At 57.3% G+C, this 22,066-nt stretch overlaps 1 protein-coding gene across 2 annotated transcripts; it reads right to left on the bottom strand.

Annotated features, from left to right (window-relative positions):
- Positions 1-882: 882 nt before the first annotated feature.
- ATP1A3 (ATPase Na+/K+ transporting subunit alpha 3) lies at positions 883-21,088 on the bottom strand. Of its 2 annotated transcripts, none has more exons than XM_059043788.2 (23): positions 20,867-21,088; positions 16,674-16,763; positions 16,519-16,578; positions 16,153-16,356; positions 14,592-14,705; positions 14,344-14,478; positions 13,770-13,887; positions 13,367-13,635; positions 11,892-12,090; positions 11,705-11,814; positions 11,488-11,622; positions 8,717-8,909; positions 8,258-8,433; positions 8,036-8,172; positions 7,232-7,382; positions 6,943-7,111; positions 4,367-4,521; positions 4,163-4,286; positions 3,237-3,382; positions 2,590-2,720; positions 1,949-2,050; positions 1,592-1,683; positions 883-1,271 (listed from the first exon to the last, which is right to left on the bottom strand). In XM_059043788.2, the coding sequence occupies exons 1-23, from the start codon at positions 20,870-20,872 to the stop codon at positions 1,243-1,245; spliced, it is 3,045 nt and encodes a 1,014-aa protein (XP_058899771.1). In that variant the 5' UTR covers positions 20,873-21,088; the 3' UTR covers positions 883-1,242. The 2 variants fall into 2 exon arrangements, with proteins under 2 accessions (XP_058899771.1, XP_066876206.1); XM_067020105.1 differs by having other exon boundaries at positions 16,674-16,802.
- Between the last annotated feature and the right edge of the window lie 978 nt (positions 21,089-22,066).

The raw sequence follows: 22,066 nt of genomic DNA on the forward strand, positions 1-22,066 counted from the left end.
GCTTCCAAAGTGGAAACAGCAAATGTCCATCAACAAGAAAATGGATCCACAAATCGTGTAATAGTCACACAGTGGAAAACTCCGCAGCAATGAAAGAGCAGGCTACTGATACACGGAACACTGTGGATGACTCTCATAGACGTGGTGTGGAGGACAGGAAGCCAGACACATGAGACAGCATGCTGTAAGACTGCATTTCTACAAAGTCCAAGAACTGGTACAACTAAACGATGGTGACAGAAAGCAGATCAGCAGTTACCTCTGGAGGGGGGCTGACTGGAAAGGGGCATGAGAGAACTTTATGGCTAGTGGCTACATGGAAGTAATTTTTTTAATCGTTGAGCTGTGCCCTTGAGACTTGTGCACGTCACTGTATGAAAGTTCATCTCAACAAAAAGAGAGAGAAGAGCATAGTGATTTAGAGCTTGGACAGCCTAGGTTCAAATCCCAGATTTGTCACCTCTCAGCTGTGTGACCTTGGGCAGGTCACTTTCCCTCTCTGTGCCTTGTGAGCATTGAGTGAGCTAATACACGTGGAGTGCTTAGAAGAGGGCAGAGCACAGGGTGGGAGTTCAATGAACCATTAGCATCATCGCTTCCCTGGGGACCTCTCCAATATGAAAGGATCCAGAGTCTTGATTCCCTTCCCCTCCCCTGTTCTGATCCCATGATCCCATCTCCTGGTGAATTCAAGGTGCTCTCACTCTAACCCTTGTGGGGCTACAACTCCATGATTTGATGACTTTGAGATTCCATGACTCCCAAGCTCATGCAGGCTAAATTCCTGGGGTTCTGTGAATCACCCAGCTACCGGTGCCAGCACAGCGAACACCGTCCTGCCCACACCCCGGATCCACAAAGCAAGCAAGACACACACGTGGCTTCTCTGTCCCCACTGATATATTTGATAATTGTCCAGAACCAGAGACGGCGTCAGCCAGGGGGTGAGGGGGAGTAAAAAAGAGCCCAGGGAGGGGGCTGGGCGGCAGGGATGAGGAGAGGGAGAGGAACAGACACACACAAAAGAGAGAGAGGAGAGAGGCAGGGGGCGGGGCGGGGCGGGGGCGGGGAGAGAAGCCAGCCAGAGGGGTAAGAGGGGGAGGGAGGTGGGAGATAACTTGAGGGGGCGGGGCCAAGGGGAGAGAGGGCCCCTCCCCCCAGAATACAAAATGAGGGGGACCGGAGTGGGCTGTCCTGGGCTTGGGCGGCAGGGAAGAGACGGGCGATGTGGTGGGGTTGAGGTCAGTAGTAGGTTTCCTTCTCCACCCAACCTGGAGCGACAAAGGAGGAAAGAAACAGAGACGAGAGGGAGACGGGCTCAGAGAGAAGCACAAGCAGAGACAGACAGACAGCGGCACAGAAAGAAACCAAAAGGGGCGGAGACACAGCGAAAGACACAGAAAGGAGGAGGCCCAGAGAGCCAGGAAGAGAGAAGAGTTGCAAAGAGGGTGGAGAGACGACGCAGGAGGGAGGGGTTGGGGGGAAACAGAGAGTGAGGTTAGTATCAGTCGCACAACGCTCTCTCGCCTCCCCTTCCAGCTGCCCCGTCCTGTCCCCCCAGCCTCCCCCCTGTACCCAGTTAGCCCCTCACCCCCGGGGTTCCTGCGCAGGATGAGTTTGCGGATTTCGTCATAGACGAAGATGAGAAAACTGTAGGGGAAGGCACAGAACCACCAGCTGGGCCTGCGGAGACGGAAGAGCAGGAGGGCGTCAGTGTGGGGCGGAGACCGGTGGGGGGCGGGGAACACACAGAGGCAGGGTCCCAGAGGACAGGCGGGGCCGCACTGGGAGGATGCACCCCTGGTCCTTCGTGCCCAAGGTGAGGGGTGCCCGGGGCCATGGCTGTGGGCTGGGGTCTGCACAGCGCCCCCTGTGAGGGCGTCCCGCGGGGAAGGCTCCCGGGAGGATCCTGGAGCAGGTGGTACATGGCAGGGGAGGGGGCACTCACTTGAGAGGGTACATGCGAAGGGCCACGTCCATGCCGGGGCAGTAGGACAGGAAGGCAGCCAGGGCTGTCTCCTCAAACAACCCGAAGATCAGGATCTTGTTCCTGGAGGCACAGGCAGGGCTGGACCCAGAGAACTCGAGCAGGCACCCCCATCCCACCGAGACAGAGGCTCTGCCAAGGGCAGACGCACAGAGACAGGCACGGACACACACAGAGATGGAGACCGAAAGAGGTAGAGAGGCACACACGGGTCCAGGGAGATGGTGACACTGAAGTATAATGACAGAGACAGTGACACACAGGCAGGGGTATGAAAAGATACAGCAGGGAGTTCCCTGGCGGTCCAGTGGTTAGGACTCTGCGCTTCCACTGCAGGGTTCCATCTCTGCTGGGGGAACTAAGATCCCACATGCCGTGCGGCCAAAGAAAAAGATAAAGCAGATCTGGAGAGGGACCAGGGACACCCCAGCAGTGTGCACACACAGATACGGAGAGAGAGAGAGAGAGAGACAGAGACAGAGAATCCAAGATAGATGTGACCACTGGAGAGAAAATCAACTCAGAGGCAACACGGAAACAGACAGACAGACAGACAGACACGGGGCGGGACAGGGAGCAGGCCCGGCGCCCGCGGCCCTCACTTCATGCCCTGCTGGAAGACGGAGTTCCTCCTGGTCTTGCAGATGATCAGGTCAGCCCACTGCACGACCACTATGCTCACAAAGAAGGCCGTGTGGCACGTGAACTCCACCACTTTCCTCTGCTCATAGGTCTGCAAGGGGGATGACGTGGGTGCCGGTCGGCGGTCAGTGTGGCCGGGCCCACGTGCCCCTTGTCCGCGCCCCTGCGTGGGGCCCCAGGGCAAAGCGGGGACTCTGTCCAGATGGGATCCCCTAAGGGGCGTGTCTTCCCTCTGTAGCTCAGAGCCCCGCGGGAAGAGTCAGGAAACGTACAAGGAATGAGAGAGGGTAATGGTGACCTCGGTTGTGGACCAGAGATCCCGGGGGCCTCCTGAGGGGACTCCAGCTGGGCTTTGAAGGCACACACAGAGATGGGGAAGAGGGCAGCAAAGGCGTCTCGCCTGGTGGGGCAGAGAGCATGGCCGGCGGCCAGGACCGCGATGGGCTGGGGCAAGAGCACCAGGAGGCCCCTCGTGTCCGGCGAGGATCTTGATGCCGCCCCTGGGACACAGGGACCATCACAGGACGCTGCCCCAGCCCAGGATGCTGTGGGCAGGGAGCCCGCCTGGGGGGTCCCAGGCCATGCTGTGGGACCCAGCCCTACGCACCCACTGCTGCCCGTAACTGTCCTCCAGGTCGTTGACGGTGCGGTCATCCCAGTTGAGCCGGATGCCCACCAGGTTGCCAGGCAAGAAGCCGTTTTCTGCCAGGATCACAAAGTAGGAGAAGAAGCCCCCAAGAGCCTGGATCATTCCTGGGGGAGGAGAGAAGGGAGATGAGGAGAGGCTCAGGTGGGGCAGGCAGCCAGGCCAGGGCACCTCTGAGGCCCCTTGAGACCCACACCGCGAGGACGGTGAGCTACCCGGTCCTCTTGCCTGACATCCTCCGGGGCTGAGCTCCCAGAGGGCCATCTGAGGGTGCCACCTGGTGGTGAGCCCCTGAGATTGGCCCCCTGGAGCAGGAACCTTGGAGATGGGGCTCTCCTGAGGGGAGAACCTGGAGGCTCCCTCCCACCTGAGCCAGGCCACGTGGACATCAGGAAACCCCTGAGGAGCCCCTAGGCAGGAATGACCTTCCTAGGCCTCTGACCACCGCCACCGAGCCTCTGCTTCCTGGGACACTCCCAGCAACAGGGCGTTCAGCACCTGTAAGACTGCACACCTCACCTCCAGCAAAGATGGAGGAGAAGGCAGGGGGCCGTGGGGCTCACTCCTGCCCTCAGAGAGCTCACAGGCTGACTGGTCCTTCCCATCGCGGTGGCGGGTGAAGCAGTGGAGTGGCCATCCTGGCGCCAGCCCTGACCTGCCACTCAGTATCCCACGTGCTCCCCGGCTGCAGCCCCGGGCCTTGCCTCCACCTGTGCCAGCGCCACCTTGGTGGCCACCACCCATCTGTAAGTCACTGCTTCCAAACCTCCAGCACCAGGTCCTACTCTTCACTCCACTCATTCAGCACAAGGTTTCTGAGCACCCACGGTGGGCCAGGCACCGCCGGGCATCCAGCCATAAGCGAGGCAGCGTCCCCAGGTCCTCACCGATCTGTCCGTAGGCCATGCTGATGAGTCTCTCATTGACCAGCTTGTCAGTGCGTGGGTTCCTGGGCTGTCTCTTCATGATGTCACTCTCGGCAGCCTCGTACGCCAGCGAGATGGCAGGGACCTGGGCAGGAGAGGCCGGTAAGTTGGGGACGGGGAGGGGACCCTCCCCTCCCGGAGCCTGGGGGGCGGCCGGGGCCTCACCATGTCAGTGCCCAGGTCGATGCAGAGGATGGTGATGGTGCCCAGAGGCAGTGGAATGTTGGCCATGATGAACAGCAGGAAGGGCGTGATCTCGGGGATGTTGCTGGTCAGGGTGTAGGCGATGGACTTCTTCAGGTTGTCGAAGATCAGGCGGCCTGCGGGCAGGGGCAGGCTCAGGCCTCGGCACCCACACCAGGGCACCCTAGTCCCTCTACCCCTTCCCTGCCCAGTCCACGCATCCTTTCTAATCCATCCCCCCACCGCCTGCCTTTCCAGACAGATGCCCAACGGTGTTGCCCCTGTTCAAATATTCTCAAAGTACAGCCACTTCGGAAACTGCTTGGTAGTTTCCTTTCTTTTTTTTTGGCCGCACAGCGCGGCTAGCGGGATCTTAGTTCCCCAACCGGGGATCAAACCAGCGCCCTTGGCAGCGAACACATGGAGTCCTAACCACTGGACCACCAGGGAATTCCCAGCAGTTTCTGTTCAAAGTTAAACATCCCTGCCTTATTGACCCAGCAATCCTCACCTTAGGTTTATACGCAAGAGAAATGAGGGTTTATGTCCACCAAAAAGCAAGTACAAGAATGTTCACCATGGCATTAGTTATAATAGCCCCAAACCAGAACTGACCCGCTGGCCATCAGTAGGTGAGTGGATAAGTAAACTGTGGTCCGTCCATACAAAGAAATACCACCCGGTGAGAAAAAGGAACGAGCTACTGACACCCCCAGCTCCATGGATGAATCTCACTGATGTTGTGTTGAGTGAAAAAAAGCCAGACACAGAAGCATTCATATCACATGATTCCATTTGCAAGAGGTTGGAAACGAATCCATGGTGCTGAAAGTCAGGATAGTGGTTATTTCTGGGATGGGGGATACAGACTGGAGGGGACCTGATAGAACCCTAATGGGAGGCTGGAAATGTTCTCTATCTTGATGGGGGTCCGGTGGTTGTGTGGGTGCGTGCGTGCATAAAAAGTCACGGAGCTGCCTTTGTGTGAATGCCGTATCCCAATAAAGATTCAATCAGTACAGTGTGTATAAAGTAAAAAGAAACTAAAGATGAACCCAGCCAGCCCCTCCCTCCACCTTCCCCCGCGTGCTGATGAGCATTAAGAAGGCACAGAGGACTTCCCTGGCGGTCCAGTGGTTAAGACTCCACACTTCCACTGCAGGGGGTGTGGGTTCCATCCCTGGCCAGGGAACTCAGATCCCGCAAACTGCACGCCGCGGCCATAAAATAAATAAATAGGTAGGACCCCATCTATCATAGCACCCTGCTGGTTTTATTCTTAGCACTTGTGACAATATGTAATTACGTTTGTTATGTTACAATTTGTTTTTTAACTTGCAGAAGGCTGTCTCTCCCAGCTCCTTGAGGGCAAGGACCCATGTCTGCTCTGCTCACAGCTACATCTCCAGCCCCTGGCACCACACACAAGGTAAGGAGCCCAATAACTGTCTGGGCGGCGTGAACGCCTCCTTGAGTGTGTGCTCTGCGGGTGCATGGAGGATGTCTTGGGGATGAGAAAGGGTTAACCCTGTGTCCTCTGGGCCATAGGAGACAAGGGATAAGGGCATTGAACCTGACACTGTAGGCTCAGCTTTTACTGTTTGAATTCTCTCTTATCCTGAGTTATTTTTTACACTGGGGACATTTCAAATAGGAGAGAGAGACTGGAAGAAAATGCAGCACAGAATGAACAGTGATTATTTCTGGATGGTAAGATTATGGGTGATTCCAATTTGCTTCTTAATGCTTTTCTACATTTTCTATAATTATCATGAATTACTTTGATAATCAGAATAAAACTGAATGTGAACAAGCCCCATCTGTGGCCACATCCAGGCCCGTCAGGAGGTGATGGCCGGCGGCCCCACCTGAGACCTTGAGGCCTTGCCTCTGTCTGCACCTCCCTTCGCCGGCACTTTTCTACGTGAAAATTCCCATACGGCCCTAGAGACTTGGCACAGGCGATCCCTGTCCACTTGGGGAGGCTTCCTTGGCCCCTGACTCCAGGCTGGGTGAGGGCCCCCTTCAGGTCTCCCTCAGGACCCTCTGCTTCCCTGAGGTTGTACTTATGGGTATTTTTTTAAAGACTTTTTTGATGTGGACCATTTAAAAAGTCTTTATTGAATCTGTTACAGTATTGCTTCTGTTTTCTGTTCTGTTTTTTTGGCCCTGAGGCATGTGGGATCCCAGCCTCCCAACCAGGGATCGAACCCACACCCCCTGCATTGGAAGGCGAAGTCTTAACCACTGGACTGCCAGGGAAATCCCTATGAGTGTTGTTTTTGAATGCTTCCGAATGTGCCTTGCCCACCAGACTGGGCCTGTGCTGGGCGACACTGGGACCCAGAAGTGCGTTGGCTGAGTCCTGCCCCCAGGGAGCCCCCAACTCCACAGGGGAAGAAAACTGAAAAGGACAAGCTCAGGCTCTGCCGGGGGCCTTGTGGGATGCTGTGGTCTCCCGCCGTGCATCTGCTGCAGCCCTGGCCTGTTCCCCTCCCGCTTCTCGGGCTTCATGCAGGGACCCCGGTCTCCAGGGCCACCTGGGCCACCTCACTCACCCTCCTCCACACCCGTAACGATGGAAGCGAAGTTGTCGTCCAGCAGAATCATGTCTGCTGCCTGTTTGGAGACGTCCGAGCCGGCAATGCCCATGGCCACCCCGATGTCAGCCTTCTTTAGGGCGGGGGAGTCGTTCACGCCATCCCCAGTCACAGCCACGATGGCTCCCTGGAGGCAGAGAGGGTGAGGATGACGCCCAGAGGCCTGGCCCCAAACCCTCTTCTCATCAAGGACCCCGGAGTCCAGACCCCCGGCCCCCTCCTCCGAGGGACCCCAGCCCGAGCCCACCTGTCTCTGACAGCCCTCCACAATGATGAGCTTCTGCTGGGGGGAAGTGCGGGCGAAGACGATCTCAGTGTGGTTCTGCAGGATCTCGTCGATTTGCTCAGAGGTGAAGTCCTTGAGGTCGGTGCCATGGATCACACAGGCCTTGGCATCCCTGGGAAGAGCAGAGAGTGTTCGGGACATGTGGGGCAGTGACACCTGTTGGACAGACTCACAGACAGGAGAGACAGAGGACCAGGCTCTGAGAGAGGGACAAGGGCTCTGGGGGGTCAGAGGTGAAGGGAAACAGGGGAGGAGGGGGCTGCAGTAGGAGGGATGGAGGGCAGGCCTCAGGAAGAACCTTGGGACACTGGACTTAGAGGAACAGAGATAGGCAGGCAACTAGGAAATAGAGACAGACACAGAGAGACACACGGGTGGGAAAGCTAAGGAAGTCAGAACAGAGATGAGAGACAGAGAGAGACAGAGACAAAGACATAAAAGAGAGGTGGGAAGAGAGAATGACGGACACAGAAATAAGGGGTCTCACAGAATCCTCTCAGATGTGAATTACTAGCAGCCCATTTTAGAGAGGAGGAAACTGAGGCACAGAGAGGCTAAGTGACTTGCCCAAGGTCACACAGCTCACGTGTGGCAAAGCTGGGATGCGAACCTACCCCTTGCTAACCCCACGCAGCTGTAACACCAGGCTGCCCATCCTCACGATGGAAGAGGAGCAGGACCCAGATGCTGAGTCAATGGAGGAGGCCCAGGAGGAGGGGGACCCGCAGCCCCAGAGGGACCAGAGCTGGTCAGGGCGGGGCTCACCGGGGGTTGACCTGGCTGACGGGAATGTTGAGCCGGGCGGCGATGTCCTCCACAGTCTCGTTGCCCTCGGAGATGATGCCCACACCCTTGGCAATGGCCTTTGCCGTGATGGGGTGATCGCCGGTGACCATGATGACCTGCGGGCATCATATGCAAACGGTCCAGCCTCACCGCTGGCCGCTGGGGCCCTGGCCCTGCCTCCCCTGCTGCCCCGGGCCACACCTTGATGCCCGCGCTGCGGCACTTGCCCACCGCGTCAGGGACGGCTGCCCGGGGAGGGTCGATCATGGACATGAGGCCCACGAAGCAGAGGTTGTCGGTGGTGAAATTCACATCGTCACAGTCGAAGGCAAAGCCCTTAGGGAACTGCTCCTCGGGCAGGTAGTAATGGCAGAAACCTGGTGCAGGGAGAGGGGCACGGGGGCTCCAGCCTCGGCCCTCCCTGCCTCCTGCCCACAGCTCCCGGTCCCAGCACTCAGGCTCCCTAGTTGGCCAGGCGGTCAGTCAACACCCATTTCTGAAAGACGCCTTCGTGTCTCATTCATTCATTCATTCATGGTGCATTCTGGGAGGACCTATTCTGAACCAGGCTCTGGGCGGCCTCCCATCCCTCCTTATCCTCAAGGGGCCCCCAGAGCTGGCCCCGCCCCGCCCCAACTTGGCTCCACCCTTGGTGCGCACCAAGCACGCGCTCGCCCAGGCCCCCGAGCTCGAGGTACGCGTTCTGGAAAGCCTCCTTCATCTCCTCGTCCAGCGGCTGCTCCTTGCCCTGCAGCAGGATGGTGGAGCACCGGTCCAGGATGCGTTCGGGGGCGCCCTTCATTACCAGCAGGTACCGGTTGTCATTGGGGTCCTCGGTCTCGTGGATGGAGAGCTGTGGACAGAGCAGAAGGTGGCCGCGCCGGAGCCTCACAGGGAGGGAGCCGGAGGCTGCCCTGCGCCCAGCTGCGGAAGAGGACCCCCCCGCCGCCCCGGCCAGAGCCACGGGTGCCGGGACAGACCCGCACCGGAGCCTCACAGGGAGGGACCCGGAGGTTGCCCTGCGCCCAGTTGCGGAAGAGGACCCCCCGCCGCCCCGGCCAGAGCCACGGGTGCCCGGACCACCGCCAGGCTCCCCCAGAGGGCACTGCCCAAATCCCTCTACCCGAGAGATCTTCATCTGTTTCTCAGGCTCCCTCACAGAGACCTCTGCTCACCCCTGCCAGTTTCCGTCTCTCCGTCTTGCAGATATTTCTTCCCCTCTGTGTCTCTCTCACAGAAATCTCAGGGGTCCTTAGGATTCGTGCTTCTCTCTCTGCCTTGCCCGACAAGCTCTCATCCCGCATCTGACCCATCACCGAATCTGGTCAGCTCACCTCTGAAGTACCCGGATTCTGACCTCTTCTCACCTCCCCTGCCCTCCCATCCAGCCACCACCGTCTCTCATGAAATATCACAGCAGCCTCCACACTGAGTCCCTGTTTCTGCCCTCCCCTCCCCATAATAGTTCCTCCCCATGGCAGCCAGAAGGAGCCTTTAAAATATGAGAATCACGGGACTTCACTGGTGGCCCAGCGGCTAAGACTCAGCGCCCCCAATGCAGGGGGCCTGGGTTCGATCCCTGATCAGGGAACTAGATCCCACATGCTGCAACTAAGAGTTCGCATGCCGCAACTAAAGATCCCTCACGAGGCAACGAAGATCCTGTGTGCCGCAGCTAAGACCCGGCAGAGCCAAATAAATAAATTTTTTTTAAAAAAATGAGAGTCAGTGAAAAATGGTGCAGCCACTTTGGAAAACACTCTCTGGCAGTCCCCCAAAAGGTTAAACAGAGTTACCACATAAGCCAGCAATTCCCAGATATATACCCAAGAGACATGCAAACGATGCCCACACAAAAACTTGGAGGCGAATGTTCATAGCAGCATCATTCATAGTAGCCAAAGGGTGCAAATAACCCAAATGTCCATTGACAGATAAATGGATAAACAAAATGTGGTCTATCCATACAATGCAAAATTATTCAGCCATAAGAAGGAATGAAGCACTGATATATGCTACAACGTGGAGGAACCTTGAAAACATTATGCTAAGTGAAAGAAGCCAGACATCAAAAAACACATATTGTATGATTCTGTTTATATGAAGTGTCCAGAATAGGCAAGTGCATAGAGACAGAATGTAGATTAGTGGTTGCTTAGGCCTCGGGGAGACGGGGGGAGGTAGGTGGATAAAGCTGAGGAGTGTGAGGTTGCTTTTTGAGGTGATGGAAATGCTCTAAAACTGACTGGGTAGGGACTTCCCTGGTGGTCCAGTGGGTAAGACTCTGAGCTCCCAATGCAGGGGGCCCGGGTTCGATCCCTGGTCAGGAAACTAGATCCCACATGCCGCAACTAGGACCCGGCGCACCCAAAATAAATGAATAAATATTTTTTTTTAAAACCTGACTGGACAGATGATAGCACGTATCACTGAATATACTAAAACTATTGAATTATGCACATTAAGTGGGTGAGCTATGGTGTATGAACTGTATCTCTCAATAAAGCAGCTTTTAAAAATGTGAGTCCGGGCTTCCCTGGTGGCGCAGTGGTTGGGAGGCCGCCTACCGATGCAGGGGACACGGGTTCGTGCCCCGGTCCGGGAAGATCCCACGTGCCGTGGAGCGGCTGGGCCCGTGAGCCATGGCCGCTGAGCCTGCGCGTCCGGAGCCTGTGCTCCGCAACGGGAGAGGCCACAGCAGTGAGAGGCCCGCGTACCGCAAAAAAAAAAAAAAAGTGAGTCAGGTCCCATCTGCCTCTGCTCGATGGCTCATGTCTCCCTGAGGGTCACACCCAAGTCATGTCCACAAGGCCCTACAGGACCTGACCCAGCACCCACTGCCCTCCCCTCCCACCACGTTTCCTGGCTCGACATTCCCGGGCTATTCAGTACATCAACACACTCCTTCGTCAAGACCTTTGCACACGCTGTGCCCGCTGCCCCCGGACGCCTGCAGGGCTCCCTCCCTCAGCATGGTGACTGGCTGACATATTCCAAATTTCCTACTGTCCTCATGCCTTTGTCATTGTCTGTCTCCTGGCACTAGAGCATAAGTTCCGTGAGAGGAGGGACTTCACTGCCATCTGTATCCCCAGCACCTAACACAAGTGCCTCTGACACGTAGTTGCTGCTCAAAACAATATTTGTTGAATGGATGAATGAGATCTCTGGCTGGTTCCCACTCTGCTGCACGAAGATCTTTACTCCCCTGCCGCCCACTCCAACAGAGACATTGCTCTCACTCCCGGGTCTGTGTTCCTCTCCCCACTGGGTGGATACTCTTGGGCTTATTTTACCGATGGGGAAACCAAGGCTCTGGGCAAGTTAATAGCTTGCCCAAAGCGGGAGGGCAGCGGGGCAGAGCTGACTGCTTTTCGGGTGTCGTAGAGAAAGTGAGATCCAGGCCGACTCTCCTGGAGAGCCTAGGGTACCTGGTATTTGTTGGTGGAGTTGAAGGGGATCTCAGCCACTTTCTTATTACGTTCCCGCATGAGCTTCACGGAGCCGGAGGACAGCTCGATGCACTTGAGCAGGGCAGACTCGGAGGCATCCCCGGCCACATCCCTCTGTGGGGAGAGAGGGCTGTCAGGGCAGAGCAGCGCGGGGTGGGCAGGGCCCAAGCTGGGGCTAGCGGGAGGCCAGACCCACCTTGAGTACAGGGATGTTGTCCTGACCCCCCTTGAAGACGGCACGGTTGCAGAGTCCAGCAATGTGAGACAGGGCCACCCAGGTGTGCGAGCTCTTGTCAAATGAAGTCCCTGAAAAAGGTACGAGTCAGGGCTCGGGGGTGTCCGGGAGCCAGGCCCCCTCGGTCCTGCCTGGGCCCCACCCTCACCTGACTGGTCCTCAGTGGTGTCGGCCTCGTGGATCTGGTTGTCGAACCACATGTGGGCGACCGTCATGCGGTTCTGGGTGAGGGTCCCTGTCTTGTCCGAGCAGATGGTGGATGTGGAGCCCAGGGTCTCTACAGCCTCTAGGTTTTTCACAAGGCAGTTCTTCCGAGCCATGCGCTTGGCGGTCAGGGTCAGACACACCTGGGGTGTATGCAAGGGCAGAGGAGTTACAGGTAGAGTCAGGCGGTGCAGCTGGGCCAGCAACACAACTGCCAACAACCCAACTGCCCAGCCCAGAGAGAATCCTGGGCAAAGAATGGGGTGTCGCCCAGCCACTCCACCCAAGGTACAGACCCACAAAAATGGGCTCAGATGCACCCCAAAGAAATATACTAGAATGTTCACAGCAGCAACATAATAGCCCCAAACTGCAAACAACCCACATGTCCACTAACTGCAGTAGGGACAAATAAATTGGGGAAATAAAAGATGGGAATACTATACAGCAGTGAAAAAGAACAAGCAACCACTGCCTACAACTGCATGGGTGAAATTCAAAAACATAGTGTTCAGCGAAAAATGAGCCAGAAACAAGAGTTCCTGCTGAATGATTCCAGTGACGTGAAGTACAAAAGCTACACTGTTTGAAGTTAGTCTATCCTAGGGGTAACCCTGGGGTTGGAGGGGAGGGGCTGAACAGGTCTTGAGGGGGCTTCTGGGGAACTAGATCTGCGTGCAGCTGACCTGGGGTGTGTTCAGTTGCCTCCAGCTCATCAGGCAGTACCTTCATATGTGCAACTCTTGTTTGTATAGTGTAGGTCAATAAAAGGCCTTTGACTTAGAGTAGCTTTGAATATGCTAATATGGAAAACTTTGCAGGATCTATTAAGTAAAAGCAGCAAGGAGCAGAAAAGTATTCCTAGGATGGTCCCTTCTGTGTGCCCTGAAAACAATTACTACACACGTGGCAATACGCCCCCCGCTGCAGAGAACAGGGCAGAGAGCCTGCTTCTGGAGGGGGGCTGCCGGCTGGGCAGTGGGTCGGGACTGTTATTTTCTTTTTTAACTATTTTAACGTATTCTTTAGACTTTTTACCATGAGGTGGTGCCTCTTAATTTTGTAAGTTAACTTCAAAAATGATAGGGCTGTTAGCCCTTTCTGACTGGCAGTGTTTCTCAAGATTCTGTTAGTTTTATTTTTTTTTTGGGGGGGGGCCATGCCTCTCAGCTTGTGGGATCTTAGTCCTCCACCAGGTATTGAACCCGGGGGCCCTCAGCAGTGAAAGCGTGGAGTCCTAACCACTGGACCGCCTGGGGATTCCCTGTTGGTTTGTTCTGTCAATGAGGCCCTCTGAGCCCCAGGACCCTCCTCATTCAACATCTGGCAGGCTTGGCCCTCGATGTCCAAGTTGCAATCAAGATTGTTGCCATCGGGCCCCAGCCCCCTCCTCCCTCAGGCCCGAGGGTCCGCGCTTACAGTGACAGTGGCCAGCAGGCCCTCTGGGACATTGGCCACAATGATGCCGATGAGGAAGATGACAGCCTCCAGCCAGGTGTACCCGAGAATGAGGGAGAGGATGAAGAAGGAGACGCCCAGGAAGACAGCCACGCCGGTGATGAGCTGGATAAAGTGCTCGATCTCAATGGCGATGGGCGTCTTGCCCACCTCCAGCCCGGAAGCCAGAGTGGCGATGCGGCCCATGACGGTGCGGTCACCCGTGGCCACCACCACGCCCCGAGCTGTGCCTGTGGGGTCCGAGGGGACTGGGCTGAGACTCAGCGAGCTTCCGAGGGACCCCGAGCCCCTGAGGCACGTCCATCTATCCCGACAAGCCCAGCCCCCCCCTGGGTGCCCGAGCCACCCCTCCCCCCTGCCTCACCTTCCACACAGTTGGTGGAAAAGAAGGTGATGTTCCGAGTCTCCAAGGGGTTGTCGTGAGTGCAGTCGGGGGAGCGGGTCTGGGGCTCTGATTCGCCCGTCAGGGAAGAGTTGTCCACCTGGGACACAGGAGACAGGTGTCAACCCCCGGCCTGGGGTCTAGGGGCATTTGTCCAGAGGAGATTTCAAGATTTTTGTTTGTTCTTTTGTTTTGTTTATGAGGCTGAAGGCTGTGTCTCTGGAAGTCACAGCTAGAAGTCTGGGTGCCTGTGTCTGGGAGGACAGAGGTTGGGCTCTTGAAGCTGGGGAGGGTACACGGCTTCTTGCCAAGGCCTAAGGTACCTGTAGGTCTGAGGGAGGAGGACCTGGAGGTCAGAGGTACTGCATCTGAGGGAGGAGGGGGCCTGGACTGCAGGGTCCTTCGGGAGGAGGGGTCCGGGGACCGGGACTCCTGGGTCTGAGGGAGGAGGGGGCTGGGGCCTGGACTCCTGGGTCCAGGGGGAGGAAGGGCTGGGGGCCTGGACTCCTGGGCCACTCCAGGAAGGGCAGAGCTGGGCCCCAGGCCCCTGGCCCACCTTGCAGCCGTGGGCTGAGATGATACGCAGGTCGGCTGGGACTCGGTCTCCGCCCTTGATCTCCACCAGGTCCCCGACCACCACCTCCTCAGCATTTACCTGCATCTTCTCACCTTCCCGGATCACCAGGGCTTGCTGGGGGTGGAATGGAGAAGAGTCACCTCCCTGACTCCCTCTACCTGGGGTCACTCGGCATAGCCTTGCCCGCCTGTTCACCTCTATCTGGCCCCTTCCTGGGAACCCCTCACCTGGGGAACCATGTTCTTGAAGGATTCCATGATCTTGGAGCTCTTGGCTTCCTGGTAGTAGGAGAAGCAGCCGGTGATTATGACCACGGCCGCCAGCACGATGCCCAGGTACAGCTGTGGGGAGATGCAGGGTCACAGCCCACCCTGGAGCAACTCTCCACCACCCCCATCCCGAGGTTTGTGGAACCTGGGAAGAGAGCTTTGAGTCATTGGGGGGTCTGTATTTGTACGTCTGACCTCAGGTTTTATCCATTTGAGGGTCTGTGTCTCTGTCTGCCTGTCCATGTTTGAGTCCCTCTCTTTCTTTTTTTAAAATGTTTGTTGTTTATGTATTTATTTATCTCTCTATCTATTTATTTGTTTATTTATTGGCCGTTCCCTGACCAGGGATCGAACCCAGGCCCTCGGCAGTGAAAGCACGGAGTCCTAACCACTGGACCGCCAGGGGATTCCCGAGTTCCTCTTTCTGAACATAGGTGTGTTTGAGCCTCTGAGTCTGTCCATCTCTCTGTTTGGTGGGATTGTCTGTCTCTCTGCTTGTGTCAGAGAATGTGAGTGTACGCTATTCTCTGTCCATGTGTCTGTCTGTGTTAAAGTCAATGTGTCTGTCTGCCTGCGTGCCTGGCTTTAAATGTATGGGACTGTTTGCGTTTGAGTCTCTGTATGTGGATCTCTGTCTCTGTCTCTCTCTGTTGGTCTGCGGAGGTCTGAGACTCTGAGTCTGTCTGTTTGTCTGTTTAGGTTTAATTTCTGAGAATACTGTCTGTACTTGATTCTCACATCTCTCTGTCTGTCACCAGGTTATGCCTGAAACTCTGTGTGTGTTTGATTTCCTATGTCTGTCTATCAGTAAATGTCTGTGTCTGTCTGTGCCTATGTGTCTGAACTAGGTGGCCGTGTTTGAATCTGTGTACAAGTGAGACTGTCTGCACTGACTCTCTGCACTGTTGTATATATGTGCATGTGTGCACGTGTGTGTGCACGTGTGTGTGCGCGAGGATCTCCATGTAGTCAGAATGTGGGTGTTTATGGGCATCGTGTCTGTTGAGACTGTGTGCGTCCCATGTGTTGAGAGGATGGGACAAATCAGCAGGTGCTTGTGCCTGGTCTCTATGTGAGCCCACTCACCATTCAAGCATCTTTCAGGCCATGACCACCTGCTGGTGTCTATTCCTCAAGGCCGCTGAGGTCACACAGCTTTGGAATGGACCCCCAACTCACACTTCTTACTGTGTGACCTTGGGCAAGTTACTTGGCCTTTTTTTTGGGGGGGTCAAGCCATGAAGCTTGTGGAATCTTAGTTCCCTGGCCAGGGATCGAACCCGTGCCCACTGCAGTGGAGGAGTCCTAACCACTGGACCACCAGGGAAGTCCCATACTTTGCCTTTCTGAGTCCCAGTTTTCCTCATAGCTTCTCTGGTTCTCTCACTGGGTGATTGTGAAAGTTAGATGAGAAAAAGTTGGAGGCTGGGCTTTGAAAAGTCTAAAGGGAGAAGTGGGGTATGCATATGTGTCCCTACACGCATGAGCCCTTGGGCACGGCAGGGTGGAGGGCACTCACGTTGTCGCCAGAAGGATCATCCTCGGTGCCTGCCTGGATGCCGTAGGCCAGGAAGCAGAGGATGGCCCCGATCCACAGCAGGATTGAGAAGCCCCCAAAGAGCTGGCGGCAGAACTTGACCCACTCTGGGGTGGTGGGGGGCGGCGTGAGCGCGTTAGGCCCATCGCGGGCCAGGATCTCCTGGGCTTTGCTGTGGGTCAGACCCTAGGGGACACAGGACTCACACAGAACCCTCCCGGAGCAACCCTGGCACCCCCAACACTTGCCGAGTGCCCCCAGGCACCCAAGGGTCACGACTTCCCATCCCCTCCCCCATCAGACCCTTCTCCCTCTGGCCCGGCCCCACCCGCACACAGTCGGCCCCACCTGCACACAGTCGGTGTTGTATTTCCGGCAGACCTCTTCCACTGACATCTTGTGCTCTGTCTGAGGAACAGGAGTTTGGGGGCATCGGATGAGTGAGGAGGCTGGGCAGGGGTGGGTGGGGCCTGCTCTGGGTGGGTGCAGAGGGTGGGACTTACCATAGCCACCTCCTTTTTGAGGTCGTCCAGGTCCCGGCGCTCTTTGGTGCCCTTGCTCTTCTTGGGCGAGCCCTTGTCATCTTTCTTGTCCTGCGAGGTGGCGACACGATAGCTGTCAGAGCCACCAGACTGCGGGCGAGAAGGGGTTACAAGGGGACACCAGCCCTGCGTCTGTGCAGCTGTGTCTCGGGGCAGGGGCTGGCTCTGGGGGCTCAGTCTGTCTCTGCCCTGTGGCTCTGGGTATCTCTCAGAACCCCTGAGTCTCATCTCTTCCTATTGGCCTCTCCGTCTCTGGTTCCATGTATCTCTGGGTCTCTGTCCCTGAGAATCTCCATCTGGGTCTGTCTGTGCCTCTCTCTCTCTCTCTGTAGGTCTCTCCCCTTCAGTCTCCATGTGTCTTTTTATCTCTGTGTCTTTTCCTCCCTCTCCCTGGGCACTTAGTCTGTCTCTTGCTAGGTCTGTCTGCCTCTCGCTATGTATGTCTCTTTCTCTTGATCTGTCCCTCCAGGTCTCTGTTTGTGCCTCTCTGTCTTATTCTGTTTTGTCTCTGTCTCCTTGTACCTCTTTATCTCTCCTTCTCTTCATGTGTGTGTATCTCTGTCTCTCTGTGGCTGTTTCTCTGATCTCTCTCTCCCTCATCACTTCATATTGTCCGTCTCTCTCTCTCTCTCTCTCTCTCTCTGTCTCTGAGTCTCTGTGTGTATCTCTCTGATTTTGGTCTCTCTCTGATCTCTGGCTCTTTATGTTTTCCATCTCATACAATTAACTGTTTCTATCTCTTGAACTCTCTCTCCCTGAGTCTGGCTGAGTCTGTCTCTCTGGGTTCCTATCTCTTTCCCAGTTGGTGTGCAGGGATCTCAGACTGTCTCCGAGTGCCCGTATTTTCTGTCTGTATCTTTCTCCATCCTTATCTCTGCTTCTCTCTGATTTCACCTCTCGAGGTACCTCCTTTTCTGTAATGCTCGGTGTCTCTCCCTAACTGTCTCTACTGTTTCAACCATCTTGTTTGTCTATCTCTCACGATCTCGCTCTGCCACCTTCCTCTCTATCCCTGCATCTCTGTCCTTCCAGTTGAAGGTCTCCCCATATATCACTCTCCCTGTCTTTTCTGCCTGGCTCTTTTTCTGGGCCTCTCTCCCCAACCCCATGGACGCCTCTGTCTCTCAGAGGACCCAGCAAATCTTGGGAGACCCCACAGGCCTGGCAGGAAGGGGGAGGAAAGGGCACTCCAGGTGTTAGTCACAGCTGGGACCAACGCCTGGTAGGCAGCCTACTGTGCACAGGGACGGTGGCCTGGCTGGACATGCAGCCAGTCCTGAGGGCCTTGACTGCCAGGCTTTGGGCCTAGACTCTTTCCTGGGGGCTGGTGGAGCCATGGATAGGTTTGGACAAGGGGTTGGCATGGTTAGGTCTCTGGAGGACAGACTAGGAGCTGGCTGGGATTTGGGGAGCAGAACAGCAAGAGGCAAAAGCCCCCAGGCTTGGCTTGAACTGGATGTAGCGTGAGGGGGAGTGACTGAAGTTCCAGTTTGGGGACCTGGGCTGATGGGGAAGGCAGTGTCCTTGGAGGCTGGCAGGAGGGGTGGGCTGAGGCCGGGTGCTGGTAGAGGAGCGCTGACAGATCCTACAGGTCCAGGGCCAAGCTGGGATCCCAGGCTCAGTGCAGCTCAGTGCTAATCCCCTCGTGACCTTGTAGAGGGTTGAGCTGCCTGCTGTCTGCCCCCAGACTGGGAGGCTGAGCCTGGGAGGCTACTGCAGCCTGGAGGCCTGGGAGCCTGGGTTTCAGGGGGTGGGAGGGAGGCTTGGCCCTGGGCCAGCCCTGCAGCAGTACTGCGTCTGACATGGAACATGGAGGCTTGGGGGACAGGGAGGACAGTCCTCCACCCCCAGCTTCAGGAGGGGTCTCAGACTCCACAGAGGGGTAGACCCAAGGATGGAGAGAGTGGAGATATAAGGTCATGGGCACAAGTTAGAGAAATAAGAGGAAGGCAGGAGAGGAAAGAGATGGAGGCGTGGAAGGCAGGAGAGGAGAAGTTGGGAAGAAAACCAGCTGCCCACCCCTGAAACCTCAGGGAAGGCTGGGGAGCTGATGCTTGGGTCCCTATGAGGCCTAGGGGTGGGTTCCTGGACTCCTGGGTCTGAGGGAGGAGGGTCTGGGGGCCCTGGATCCTGGGTCTGAGGGAGGAGGGTCTGGGGCCCTGGATCCTGGGTCTGAGGGAGGAGGGTCTGGGGGCCTGGACTCCTGGGTCTGAGGGAGGAGGGTCTGGGGGCCCTGGATCCTGGGTCTGAGGCGGGAGGGGCTGGGATACCCCAGTCCCTGGCAGACAAGCCTTGGCTCCTCCTTGCCCTTGCCATGACCAGCCTCCCTTAGGGGCGGGCTTCCATCTGTTAGAGGGGGAGCCAAGGCTTTCCCAGTCAAGGCAGGAGGCCCAGATGGGCGCGCTGCAGGGCGGGAGCACCTCTGAGGGTGGGGGACACGCCTGCCTCGCTGCAGCCCGCCTCTGCGGCTCCGCACCATTTTCCGTGCTGTCCGCCGCCCCCGACACCTGCCCAGCTCACGCAGCCTCTGCCCCTCAGCCTGCCTCTCCCTCCCCATTTCAAGGTCTCTGAGGCCTCATCTCAGCGTCTCTCCCTCGACCTCCCCTTTTGCCCTCTGTCCCCTCTTCCTATCATTCAGGCTGCCTCTGGTTGTCTCTGGATAGGAAATGTCTGTCCTTGGGTCTCCTCATCTCAGCCTCAGTTTCTCTCTTTGTCTCTCCTTGTCTATGTCCCACTCATGTCTCTCTTCATCTTTCCATGTCTCTCTGCCTGTGTCTGTCTCTCTGTCTCTACGTCTCTTTTTCTCTGTCTCTTTCAGAGCATCTCTCTCAGTCTCTGCCCATTTCTCTCTGCTTTCCATGTCTCTGCCTCCCATATCTAAAGAGTCTCACTTCTCCTGTTCTCAAGTCTTTTCCTAAGACCCTCCCGCTCCTTTTTTCTCTAAGGCACTTAACCCCAGTTCTCTCCTCCAATCTGCCCTCGGCTTCCCCTCCATTTCCACTTACCTGGAAGCCATCACTGACTCCCACCTCCCCCTCCTCTCTCCCAGTCCCCTCCCCACCCAGTTCTTCTCTCCTTCTCCCCTAGCCCACCCCAAGCCACAGATCTGCAGCCCCAGTCCCCAGCTCCATCCCTGGACCCATCAGCCTTCACCCGCCATCTTTCTCCTCATCCTTCACACTCTCCCTCCATTAGCCTCGCCCACCCCGACCCTCTCTCTCTCTTCATCCCACCCAGCCCAGCCCACCCGCCTCCTACCCCCCCCCACGGCCCCGCCCGACACGCAGGGAGGAATCCAGGGCTGCAGCGGGGGTCAGGTGGTCAGCCAGGGGAGCAGGCAGCATCTGCTGGAGAGACTCACAGACAGACAAGGACACACGGACACGGAGGAAAGGGCATAGCCAGGCATGCACAACCCCTCCCCCCATACACACACGTACGCATTTGCATACATACGCCCTCAGCCAGGCTCTCAGCCTCCCCGCCATGACTCCTGCTCCCCCCAGCCCCTGTGTCTGCTCTCCCAGATTAGGAGCTACACACACACTGCAGCCCCAGGCCACTCCGCATTGCGGAGCACCCCCATCCAGGTCTGGAAGGAGAAAGAGAGGTCATCTGGTGTTCATCCCCTAGTCTGGACCTGTCCCCGCCTGGCCAGGGAAGCAGACGGGCTTCAACGCCCCCAGACACAAACACCAGCTTTCAGACACACCCAGACACGGTTGCAGGCATTCAGACACAAACCCGGGCCACACAATCGCAGGCGGACGGTGCTGCAGGGCCTGACAGAGCCAGGAGCACACACACACGCACACATGCACACGCACACATAACGGCTGAGCAGGCAACCGCACCAGGTCAGTCAGAGATGCTGAGGGCGGGTCCGTGCCCCGCGGGCCGCGCACACAAAGGACACACCAACATGCGCCACAGACCCCCGCCAAGCCAGGCGGCCCCGCGCACGCACTCAGCCAGAGACACAACCACACGGACGGGCTGGGTCAGCCGGCTCACGGGTTCCTGAACCTGGGTCCCGGAGAGCAGGGGTCCCAGAGTCGCCGGCCCTCGAAGACACCCAATCTCACAGGACCCACAATGTCACACACACACACACACACACACACACGCATCGCCCGGCCGGCCCGAGCACCTACCCCCATCTTGGCGGCTCCGGGGGACAGGGGCAGGCGGGCGGGGCAGGGGCCGGGGCAGCGGCCTCAGGGTGGGCTCAGGCGCGGGCTCGCGCTGGGGGCCTCCGCAGCGCCCGCGCCTCAACCCGCGAGTCCGTCCGGCGGTCAGCCTCACTGCACACAGTCTGCGGCGGCTGCCGCCTCCGCCTCCTCATATGCCCGCGCCCGCCGGGGGGCCGGCGCTGGCCAATCAGGGGCGCCGCCGCTCTGATGGACGGCCCGCAGCCCCGCCCCCGGTACTGCAGCTGTCCTCCCCGCCCCCTACCCTCCGCAAAGCGGCGGCGACGCGGCGAAGGGGGAGCGCTGCCGGAGGCGGAGAACCCGGAGACCTCCGAAATGAGGGACCTGGAAACCCCCGCAGTGTGGGGTGTGGGCTCCGAGGAAGGGGCGCCGAGGGTGGGAGAGCCCCGGAATCCCCCTCCTTGTGTGCCGCCAGAGGGAGGAGTGCGCTGTGGAAGGTGGACACCACCGGGTGGGGGGAAAGCCCCGTAAATCACCACAGTAAGGCAGGAGGGCCAGAGCACCTTCTTCTGCGGTGAGGCAGGGGGCAACTCTGGGACTGTGGGGTGCTGCTCGGGAGGGGGAGATGGAGGGGCCACAAGGGGCAAGGAAGACCCCACAGTGAGCAGGGAAGCTGCGGAGGGGGTAGGAGCCCTGAGGCTCCCCTCACTGTGTGACCGCCGCCCAACACACACACTATGGTATGGCAGTTATCCAACGAGACACAACTGCACAGGTACACAAGAGACAGATCACAGCCAGAGCCACCAAACACCATACTCACACATGACCATCACCCAGACAGCACAGGTGCTGTGGACACACATGGACACCCCCCCACCGCTCACCACCAGTTTCACAATCACATTCCATCACACACCAGCTAATACCCTCCCACACACCCAACTCTACCCTATCAAACAGCCCCAGGGACTCACAATCAAGTAGAAATGAAACACACATAGCACACACACCTTGCACACCCCATCATACCATAGAATCAGAGTCATAAAATGCCATGTAAATTAACACACACCCTCAAAACACAACCTCACAGATATGCACGTCACACACTCCATCAGAGCTGGCCTTAAACCACCTCACATAGAGAGCCATAACCATAAAATCCATGGACCCACAAACCAGTACACATCTACACTCAGC

This window comes from Kogia breviceps, chromosome 18 (genome assembly GCF_026419965.1).
Source record: "Kogia breviceps isolate mKogBre1 chromosome 18, mKogBre1 haplotype 1, whole genome shotgun sequence".
NCBI lineage: Eukaryota > Metazoa > Chordata > Mammalia > Artiodactyla > Physeteridae > Kogia > Kogia breviceps.